Source organism: Zeugodacus cucurbitae, chromosome 2, assembly GCF_028554725.1.
Source record: "Zeugodacus cucurbitae isolate PBARC_wt_2022May chromosome 2, idZeuCucr1.2, whole genome shotgun sequence".
In the NCBI taxonomy this organism is placed as follows: domain Eukaryota; kingdom Metazoa; phylum Arthropoda; class Insecta; order Diptera; family Tephritidae; genus Zeugodacus; species Zeugodacus cucurbitae.
The window spans coordinates 60957000-60967600 of record NC_071667.1 but is presented as its reverse complement, the minus strand read 5'-3'; the positions used below and the strand labels follow the sequence as shown (position 1 = coordinate 60967600).

General features: G+C 37.2%; 5 protein-coding genes across 6 annotated transcripts in view; 4 read left to right on the top strand and 1 right to left on the bottom strand.

The window, feature by feature from the left end:
- Positions 1 to 566: 566 nt before the first annotated feature.
- LOC105217206 (mucin-2-like) lies at positions 567 to 2429 on the top strand. The gene has a single exon (XM_029043457.2). It carries the CDS (start codon positions 744 to 746, stop codon positions 2346 to 2348), a length of 1605 nt encoding a protein of 534 aa, XP_028899290.2. The 5' UTR covers positions 567 to 743; the 3' UTR covers positions 2349 to 2429.
- A 166-nt stretch (positions 2430 to 2595) lies between these two features.
- On the top strand, positions 2596 to 3846 carry LOC105217209 (uncharacterized). Its single transcript, XM_011192104.3, has 2 exons — positions 2596 to 2819; positions 2887 to 3846. Exons 1-2 carry the CDS (start codon positions 2731 to 2733, stop codon positions 3737 to 3739), a joined length of 942 nt encoding a protein of 313 aa, XP_011190406.2. The 5' UTR covers positions 2596 to 2730; the 3' UTR covers positions 3740 to 3846.
- Positions 3818 to 4839, top strand: LOC105217210 (mitochondrial transcription rescue factor 1). Its single transcript, XM_011192105.3, has 3 exons — positions 3818 to 4226; positions 4287 to 4359; positions 4423 to 4839. Exons 1-3 carry the CDS (start codon positions 3892 to 3894, stop codon positions 4624 to 4626), a joined length of 612 nt encoding a protein of 203 aa, XP_011190407.2. The 5' UTR covers positions 3818 to 3891; the 3' UTR covers positions 4627 to 4839.
- Positions 4840 to 5019: 180 nt separating this feature from the next.
- LOC105217211 (116 kDa U5 small nuclear ribonucleoprotein component) lies at positions 5020 to 8588 on the top strand. Its single transcript, XM_011192107.3, has 6 exons — positions 5020 to 5176; positions 5316 to 5471; positions 5532 to 6292; positions 6348 to 6539; positions 6605 to 8107; positions 8165 to 8588. Exons 2-6 carry the CDS (start codon positions 5358 to 5360, stop codon positions 8520 to 8522), a joined length of 2928 nt encoding a protein of 975 aa, XP_011190409.1. The 5' UTR covers positions 5020 to 5176; positions 5316 to 5357; the 3' UTR covers positions 8523 to 8588.
- Positions 8589 to 8845: 257 nt separating this feature from the next.
- The window catches only part of LOC105217212 (tubulin beta chain), a 93685-nt gene continuing 91929 nt past the window's right edge, over positions 8846 to 10601 (bottom strand). For both annotated transcript variants that reach the window (XM_054225917.1, XM_011192108.2), the window contains exons 6-7: positions 9570 to 9892; positions 8846 to 9161 (exon numbers count right to left, since the gene is read on the bottom strand). In XM_054225917.1, the coding sequence (XP_054081892.1) occupies positions 9072 to 9161; positions 9570 to 9892 (413 nt within the window). In that variant the 3' untranslated portion in view covers positions 8846 to 9071. The remainder of the gene's footprint in view (positions 9162 to 9569; positions 9893 to 10601) is intronic.

Sequence of the window (10601 nt, the reverse complement as noted above, 5' to 3'; positions counted from 1 at the left end):
GTAACTAGCTATAAGATATTTTAATTGGGGAAAACATAATTAGTAGCATACTTTTCGGCGACATCTAGAATTTTTCTTTCAAAAGTAATGTTCAAGACAGTTTGAGAGCTTAAGTACTGGAACATTTTACTTGATTTTATTTAATATCTTACGAATATAAAATATCTAATATTTTAAAATAATATTGAATATATGCCTTTTTGATTCCGGATTTTATAAGGAGTCAACAGTACTTTCTTATCATATTTGTTTATTATATTTAAACAGTTATATTTTAAATAATTTGATATTATGTAATATTTATAAAATAAAATTGAGCAATAATGGTTGTATAGTTACTATATAATACTTGATTTTAACATTAGATACGGTCATTAACAAGGTAGACATCCCGACAATCCTTGTAAAAATTTGTCAACAGCGGCGCCATACCGAAACTAATGAGCTATAGAGTGTGTGACAGACAATATAATTAGAAATATAAATACGAATACACCTTCGTATACATATACATATGTATATGTATTTAGGGACACGCTCATATTTGCTTTAATGATTTCTAGGTATGCAAAAACCAAAATTGTGGTTATGTCAGGTAAAGCTACGTACTATGACAAATAAAAAACCATTGTGAAAATGCGTGTCCTAGCAGGTAGGCAAGAACGCGCAGATTTTAATATCCTACTTTTCATTTCGATGCCAGTTTTTTGTCAATTCAGTGCAATTTTAGACTTCAAAACATAATGAGGTCCATTCTGATCTTCGCGATTTGCGCGACAACTTTCAGTGTTGCTTACAGTGCCCTGAATATTGGCGAATATGTAAAACAACATAAACATATGAATTGCAGCGAATCACTAAATGGAATAGTTAGCTTGCCGCGTTATAACTCATGGAAATTACGAAACTCTTTGGCAATAACACGAGCCGAATTCGTAATATTAGCAAAAGAAAAATTACAAAACTATAAAACACCTGTGCTAAAAAAGTATACACCTTATAAACCTTTGAGAAAGAAGTTCAGTACAACAACAACAAAGCCTGACACAATATATCCAAATGAAGTAACCACCAACACACCTAATATTACGGATATAACCACTGAGTCCCCACAATTTAATGAGTCAACAACGATTCACTCAGAAACGACCGAAAATTCGAGTACAACACAGGTGATGGAAACTTCTGAAACCAACGAGGATCAATCCACTGAAGCGACAGACTCAACAACGCAATATTCTATTAGCACTATAACAGTTTCAACAGTGCCAACTATATTTACAACAACAGAAATATATTCAACTGAAAGCACAGTAGTGTACACTACAACGGACAGCTTGTCAACAATAGAAACTGAATTAACGACAACAACAACATTTGAGGATTCTACAACTGAGGCGGTTGCTTCAACTACGGAAACTACAGTAGAAGAATTCACACAAAATACGAGTGAGGAAACAGTTACAACGGATGAAAAGCTAGGTACTACCGATCCAACTATTTCCACAACATCATATATTTCTGGCGTAACAGAAACTGAATCAACACCCACAACGGAAACTGCTACGACAGAAAGTATATCAACGACACAAAATGAGTATACTACGGAAGAAACAACAACAGAAAACGTTAATGAATCGACGACAGACATGGAATCGACCACCTCGTACTCGGCGAGTACTGAAAGAGTGGAAGCGACAACTAACTTAGATACAACTTCAGAATCGCCTGAAAGTACTGAAACGACAAGCTTTCTAACGGAAAGCACAACAAATGCTTGGGATGTCGAAGAGACTACAAGTACTTCATTCCGTCTTGATAGCACCACAGCTTCGGAAATTTCAGAATTTACAATAATATGTTGTAACACGGATGAAACGACTACAGACACAACAGTTATAACAGAAAACCCCACAGGCACTACGGAAGCAAATACCGAAAGTACTTGGAGCACTGCGGAAACGACTGAGACCACAGAAACATCCACTTCAGACACTACGGAAGCAAATACCGAAAGTACTTGGAGCACTGCTGAAACGACTGAGACCACAGAAACATCCACTTCAGACACTACGGAACCAAATACCGAAAGTACTTGGAGCACTGCAGAAACGATTGAGACCACAGAAAAATCCACTTCAGACACTACGGAAGCAAATACCGAAAGTACTTGGAGCACTGCAGAAACGATTGAGACCACAGAAACAACCACAATTACTCCTGACAATACAACTACGACAGATCATGTTAATAATAATGGTAAAGGACTTATGGTTGCGGATGTATTTAAGACACCTGTTAGATATACTTACGATAGTGACGTGATGCCTACTTTAGACGATTTTTGATTTATTTTTTCTTAAATAGTATAATTTATAGTTTCTAATTATTATGAATATTTAATAATACACATTTGTGAGTGTATATGAAATTAATTTTCAACAAATGTAATAACAATATTAAAAAAATATATAAATTTAACAAAAATTTATGCGATTTGTTTCATTAAAGAATTAAAAACGATATACAATAATTATCGATTGTACAAAATTGCTAGTTCTCTAAAAAATGCAACACTGTATACTCACAAAGTCAGCTGTTTAGGCGTGTGTGTTTTCGTTTGCCCGCATTCATAAATTCTTGATGTTCTTTACTTAGCAAATTTAAATAAAAGCGTTTATATTTTTGTGCTTACTATAAATAAAGTTAGAATATTGACGGAGAAGAGAAATGAGTGCAAACACCAATAAACAAAAGGGAAAGCGAAAGGCTTTGCCTAAACTCAAAACAATTCTGGCAAATCCAAACAAGGAGAAATGGTAAGTAAATCGTTTCATGTGGTTTAAAATTTGTATTAATTATTTGCTTTTTGATTTGTTTTTCCAGTCCTTCACTAGAAAAAGAGGCATTACAAAAGCTTGCCAATTTACTAAAAGATATCATCAACAAAAGCGGCCTAAAGCCACAAGCATTTGTAACCTCAAGTCACATTCACTTGGGTTTGGAAAGCAGTCTGCGTGCCATTAATAATTCGAAATGTTCCTGCGTTCTACTTTCGCGTAGTATACAACCACGCGTTTTGGTCAGATTAATAGCGCGTAATGTTGAAGCTAAAAATGCAACAGTGCCAGTTTTTGTACAAAATCAGTTGGAAGATTTTACGAAAGATGTATTTGGTGTCAAAGCGCTTTGTGTGGTATTTCCTACAGTTGATGAAATGAAAGAAACTAACGTGGATGACACACTTATAAAGTGGATTACGGCGCACACAAAGGAAATAATACCTAAAAATAAAGTTGTAAAGAAGAAACAAAAAATTACAAAAAGTAAGCCGGTTCCTGCAATTGAAGTTAGTAAGGAGTCGTCTGTGGTTGAACTACAGAAACTAGAAATTGAAAATACTACCAAGGACAACAATGAATTTATTTCATTCGCGGAAGGAATGGAGTTAGATAAAGCCGACTCAGAAGAGGATGAAAAACATTTGATTGCAACATTAAACAAAGTAGCTGAACGCGTTGAAAAACAAGCAACTATTCAACAAGATGTCGAAATGAAACCTAACGACGTTACACCGCAAGACGAGGTGGAACATGTGGGACATGTAGATACATGTAGTGATTCGGATGATTTTCTGCCAGCTGTTTATCAACCACTTACTGTTCATAAAATACAACCAAATCCAAATAGAAAACCTAAAAATAAGAAACAAAAAAAGAATAAACAAAATAAAAACTAAATTTTATGCGTTTAGTTTAATTAAATAATTCATATGGTAGCTTTCATACTCAGCTGCTAATGATCAGCTGTTAATTTGAGGTTATGCTTTGCGCTGTATTTTCATAACATTTTACATTGTGTGATAGTCGTTCAGTACAAATAAAATAAAAAATGTTCAATTTACGACATCTAAAAAGCTTTAATAGATTAACCAGAGCACTTCAAGCTCCGGTTATATCAGTGAGTTCAACTATTTATACAAAAACCAGTGATATTGTCAGCAAATCATGTAGCAGTCAGCAGCTACAACTTCACCGCCAAATTTATGTGGGAGCTGTTTTCCAAAAGTACAATAAAAAGTCTAGACAACAGGATGACGATGAAGACAGTGATGATGAGCGAAGTACTGAATTTAAAGATGAACGTGATTCTAAAGTATTGAAGGCTAGTGTAAATTCCTTACGTGCTGATTTGCTACTGAAAGCCGGGTTGGCCATGGCTAGGAAGTAAATTTCAATACATACAAAATAACAAATGTTAAATACTCATAGCTTTTATTATTGCAGCAAAGTAGAGACTATTTTCTATGAAAGCAAAGTGCGTGTGAATGGCAAAAAAATTAACAAGAAAAGTGTACAGGTATAATAAACATAGTAGTTTGTTTCTTCTTGAGACTCTAAAGTATGTTTCTTATAATCACAGCTTGATGTTGGAGATGAGATCGACGTCGTTCGTGGCTTTAGTCAGACGAATCCCACACATTTGGTAGTATCCCGTGTCGTTATACTCGACGTCGATGAGCGTGATGAAGGCTATAGCGTACAGTTGAGGCGCTACAAATCCTTACTTATAGAAAATTATTCAGGTCTCAATGCCTTCAAATCATCCGAGAGCACGCATCATTAATAGTTATGTTTTAAATTAAGTTACAATATTACATTAAGTAGACCAAAAAATAGCGAAAAATTATAATTGACTCAGTGTTCCTAAATGATTTTCAGTTCATCAACTGTTTAATTATAACTTAATGTGTATAGTAGCAGTGAAATTATAATTAAAACGAATATTGTTTAGCAAATATGCAAATATCTTTAAATTAAAAAAATATTTATTAAAAAATGCCTTTTTGTGTGCATATTGGATATTACGAATTTTGGGCGTGACAATGGGTGCATTGGAATATTTATATTCTCATGTGCTCTTCAAAAATTCTCAACCTTTCCTATTTACGTTAAGCGAGTTTAATCTGTGCCCACCTTTAGATTCAGTGTTGCTGTGTTCGGTGTTTTTTTCGAAATGTGCTCTTTAAATATTTAAATGCAACCCTGTAAACAGCCGGTAATTTTTGCTTAAAATGTGTGAAACGCGCAAAGTAAAGAAATTTTACACATCGTGCGCCAACAAAATAATATTTACTTCAATAATATCGAAAATTAAGAGTTTTGTTAAAATAAAAGTAAGTAAAAACACATTTTCAATTGTCGTGAAACAATAGTGGTTTTAAGATTTTATAATTTGTGTTGTTGATTGTGAAAGTTAATGTGACCAAGTGCTAACGACTGCTAAACGTTTACGAATAAATTTTACTTGAATAGTTGTTGCAGAAGTTTAAAATAACAAATTACTAAATTATAAATATGGATGCTGATTTGTATGACGAGTTTGGCAACTACATTGGGCCCGATTTGGATAGTGATGAAGATGATGACCAAAGTATCTATGGACAACAAGAACCACAGGATGAACAAGATGTAAGTGTGTTGTTGTTGTTGTTTTAGCAGCAGAATATTAATACAATAAAACCAAAATAGGAAGATGCTATGGATGAGGAGGAGGAACATCAAGACGATGAGGATAAAGAAGTAACTGCTGTTGTATTGCATGAGGATAAACGTTACTATCCCACCGCTATCGAGGTGTATGGGCCCGACGTGGAGACCATTGTGCAAGAAGAAGATGCGCAACCACTCGATAAGCCGCTTATTGAACCAATTAAGAAACTAAAATTTCAAATTAAAGAACAAGAGCTGCCTGAAACCACATATAACATGGAATTCATGGCAGATTTGATGGATACGCCACCACTAATACGTAATGTGGCACTGGTCGGCCATTTACATCATGGCAAAACAACATTTGTTGATTGTCTTATACGTCAAACACATCCACAATTCGAACAAGCTGAAGAACGCACACTACGCTACACTGATACACTATTCACCGAGCAGGAGCGCGGTTGTAGTATCAAAGCCACGCCGGTGACTTTAGTTTTGCAGGACGTGAAGCAAAAAAGCTTTCTAATGAATGTCTTTGATACACCGGGTCATGTGAACTTTTCGGATGAAGTCACCGCTGCTATGCGTATGTGTGACGGTATAGTGTTGTTTGTGGATGCCGCCGAAGGTGTAATGTTGAACACTGAACGTTTGTTGAAGCATGCAGTGCAGGAGAAAATGGCCATCACTGTCTGCATTAATAAAATTGATCGTTTGGTTTTGGAATTGAAACTGCCACCACAGGATGCCTATTTCAAGCTCAAACATATTGTGGAAGAAATAAATGCGTTGTTAAGGTATGTAACTGTTTACTATTTTTCCATAATAGAACTAATCGCGGTTTTATTACAGCACTTATGGCAATGGCAACGACAATTTGCTGGTTTCGCCTGCTTTGGGTAATGTATGCTTCGCTAGTTCGCTGTATGGATTTTGTTTCACCTTGAAATCCTTCGCAAAGCTCTATGCAGACACTTATGATGGTGTTAATTATATAGAATTCGCAAAGCGTTTGTGGGGCGATATGTACTTCCATAGCAAATCGTAAGTTTACAAAATATACTACAACTGATTCATCCTTTTTAACAATACATTCTCTCTTATTCAAGACGCAAGTTCACCAAAAAGCCACCACACAACTCAGCACAGCGCAGTTTTGTCGAATTTATTTTGGAACCCATGTATAAGGTTATCGCTCAAGTCGTCGGCGATGTTGACACTACACTCTCCGATACCTTGGCTGAGCTGAATGTGCGTATCACTAAGGAGGAAATGAAATCGAATATACGTCCACTGCTACGTCTGGTTTGCAATCGGTTTATGGGTGATTTCAATGGTTTTGCTGATATGTGTGTGGAGCACATTAGTTCGCCACTGGATAACGCTAAACGGAAAGTGGATCACATATACACGGGACCGAAAGAAGGTGAAATTTATAAGGACATGATGGAATGCAATCAAAATGGCACATTAATGGTGCACAGCGCTAAAATGTATCCAACTGACGATTGCACATTTTTCCAAGTTATGGCGCGTGTTATTTCCGGCACGTTACATGCTGGACAGGAAGTGCGTGTGTTGGGTGAAAACTACACGCTGCAGGATGAAGAAGACTCGCGTGTCTTGCAAGTGGGACGGCTGTGGGTATATGAAGCACGTTACAAAGTGGAATTAAACCGTGTACCGGCTGGCAATTGGGTGTTAATTGAGGGCATCGATCAGTGCATTGTTAAGACATCCACCATAGTGGACATAAATGCGCCTGAAGATTTGTACATTTTCCGACCATTGAAATTTAATACACAGAGCATAATTAAAATCGCCGTCGAACCTGTAAACCCTTCGGAGTTGCCGAAAATGTTGGATGGTTTACGTAAAGCTAATAAATCCTATCCTTTGCTATCGACACGTGTAGAGGAATCTGGTGAGCACGTCATACTGGGCACCGGCGAACTTTATTTGGATTGTGTTATGCATGATTTGCGTAAAATGTATTCAGAAATCGACATCAAAGTTGCCGATCCTGTGGTAGCATTCTGCGAGACTGTAGTGGAGACGAGTTCATTGAAATGTTTCGCTGAAACGCCAAATAAGAAGAACAAGATCACTATGATATCCGAACCATTGGAAAAAGGTCTAGCAGAGGATATCGAAAATGAAGTGGTGTCAATTAACTGGAATAAAAAACGACTCGGCGAATTCTTCCAGGTCAACTATGATTGGGATTTGTTGGCAGCACGTTCAATTTGGGCATTCGGACCAGATACAACTGGTCCTAACATTTTAGTCGATGATACACTGCCTTCCGAAGTGGATAAGAATTTGCTTACTTCGGTGAAAGATTCCATAGTACAAGGCTTCCAATGGGGTACGCGTGAGGGACCGCTTTGTGAGGAACCCATACGTAATGTGAAATTCAAAATACTGGACGCTGTAATTGCTGGTGAAGCGCTGCATCGTGGTGGTGGCCAGGTCATACCCACAGCGCGTCGTGTTGCATACTCAGCATTCCTCATGGCCACACCGCGTCTAATGGAGCCCTATTTGTTTGTAGAAGTACAAGCGCCAGCCGATTGCGTATCGGCGGTGTACACAGTTTTAGCCAGAAGAAGGTGAGTTATGGAGTAAAACATAAATTTTGAATTTTATTAAACTTTTATAACTTTCAGAGGTCATGTAACGCAAGATGCACCCGTTTCTGGTTCACCACTGTACACCATCAAAGCATTTATACCAGCCATTGATTCATTCGGTTTCGAGACTGATTTACGTACACATACACAGGGTCAGGCCTTCTGTTTGTCGGTGTTCCATCATTGGCAGATTGTACCTGGCGATCCGCTGGATAAGTCTATAGTGATAAGACCATTGGAACCGCAACAAGCTTCACATCTGGCGCGTGAATTTATGATTAAGACGCGCCGTCGCAAGGGTTTGTCAGAAGATGTTTCCATCAACAAATTCTTCGACGATCCTATGTTGTTGGAATTGGCGCGACAGGATGTGCTTCTCAATTATCCGCTATAAAATATATACTTTTGATAAGACATTACAATAAACGAAATAGCGTTTCGTGCTATAAAAATAAATAAACTTTGGAAGTTTGATAAATCCTCAAAAAGCTGTAAAAGCTTAATTTAGCTTATAGCTTTAAAAAGCTTTTGAAAGCTTAATTTAGCTTATAGCTTTAAAAAGCTTTTGAAAGCTTAATTTAGCTTATAGCTTTAAAAAGCTTAACGAATTCACTTAAGCAACGGTAGAGGGTGCTACGAGCGCTGATTTTTTTTTAATTTTAGGTCCACCCTAAATACAAATATATTCGTTTTTCCACGAAGAAAACAACAACAATATTATTTTTTTATTTGTACAAAATATTTGCAACTTTATTTTTTTTATTTAAATTTTATTCTAAATGTTTTATGCTTAACAAAACATTACACATGCAAATTACATTTGTAAAGTGAACAACAGCGAAATTAATTATTGTTCTGAAAACATTACAGTTTGGGCGAAACGTCGATCAACTCCACACACACACACAGCTTGACGACGACATTTTCTACGCAGCAATGGACATTAGAGGCCATTTTGTATGGCATTCTCTTCGTATGCGTCGTGCTCGGCTTGTTCGTCGTCGAATTCAACATCATCCTCAACGCTGGCCTCCTGTGAAGTGAAATGAAATAGAAAGAAAAATAAAAAAACAAGAAATGAAATGAATGATTCGACAACATTCCAATATGAGGCAATCCGCAGCACCAAACTGCGATAACTACCAAAGCATTACTAACAACAACGCAAGCAAGCAAGCATTGGTAACAAGAATCAGAAGCAGTTTTTAATTAAACGCAATCGATTTCACTTGCCGCTTATGCCACACATACACACACACACATGTGTGTGGACTTTCGCAAACATAAACAACAATCAGGAGTAGCTAACATGCCTCCATCCATTTCCATTTCCATCGACCACAATCATCATCACGCATTCAACAACACACATAATCAACAACGAATATCCTCGAACGTATGGATGTTCGTTCGGTCGCTGGCAAATGCACAAATTTCTTACCTGATACTGTTGATATTCCGAAATCAAATCGTTCATATTCGATTCGGCTTCGGTGAATTCCATTTCGTCCATGCCCTCGCCGGTGTACCAATGCAGGAACGCCTTACGCCGGAACATGGCCGTAAATTGCTCGGATATACGCTTGAAGATCTCCTGTATGGCTGTGGTGTTGCCAATGAATGTGGCGGACATTTTGAGGCCACGCGGTGGTATATCGCAAACGGCCACCTTAACATTATTTGGTATCCATTCGACGAAGTAGCTGCTGTTCTTGCTTTGTATGTTGTACATTTGCATGTCGACCTCCTTCATTGACATTGGGCCTGCAACATGAAATGCACACAATTTGTACAGTTAGTAGTGGTAAGTGATTAAGAATTTCGTAAATAATCTCTTAGAAATGGGAAATGCATTATGATTGTTTATAATTACTGGGAAAATTGAAAATCTCATATTGCTAAACCATTGGGTATAATTAATAATGGAGCTTATTCGGAGGAAATATATATATATCATACCATATCTCTCCCAGTGCATAGAAAAGAAAATGACCGTTTTACAATTGTGTTATAGAGCGTTTGCAAAATTTCTTCGTTTGCAAGAGTCTCTAGAATTATATAGACATATCTTGTATATAACGTAGAGAAATTCTAAAAAAGAAGTTTATTCAGGGTATATATATATTTGGTGTAGGAAACCCTTAGGTGATTATAGCCGAATCTACAAGAATGCGCCACTTATTCCTCCTTTTGGCAGTTTGGCGCCAATTGGTAGTACTAAGTGAAGTCAGGTCCTTCTCCACCTGTTCTTTCCAACGGAGTGGAAGTCTTCCTCTTCCTCGGCTTCCTCCAGCGGGTACTACATCGAATACTTTCAGAGCTGGAACACTTTCATCCATTCGAACAACATGACCTAGCCAGCGTAGCCGCTGTCTTTTTATTCGCTGAACTATATCAATGAAGTCGTATAAATCGTACAGCTCATCGTCCCATCGTCTGCGGTATTCGCCGTTGCCAATTCTTAAGGGACCAT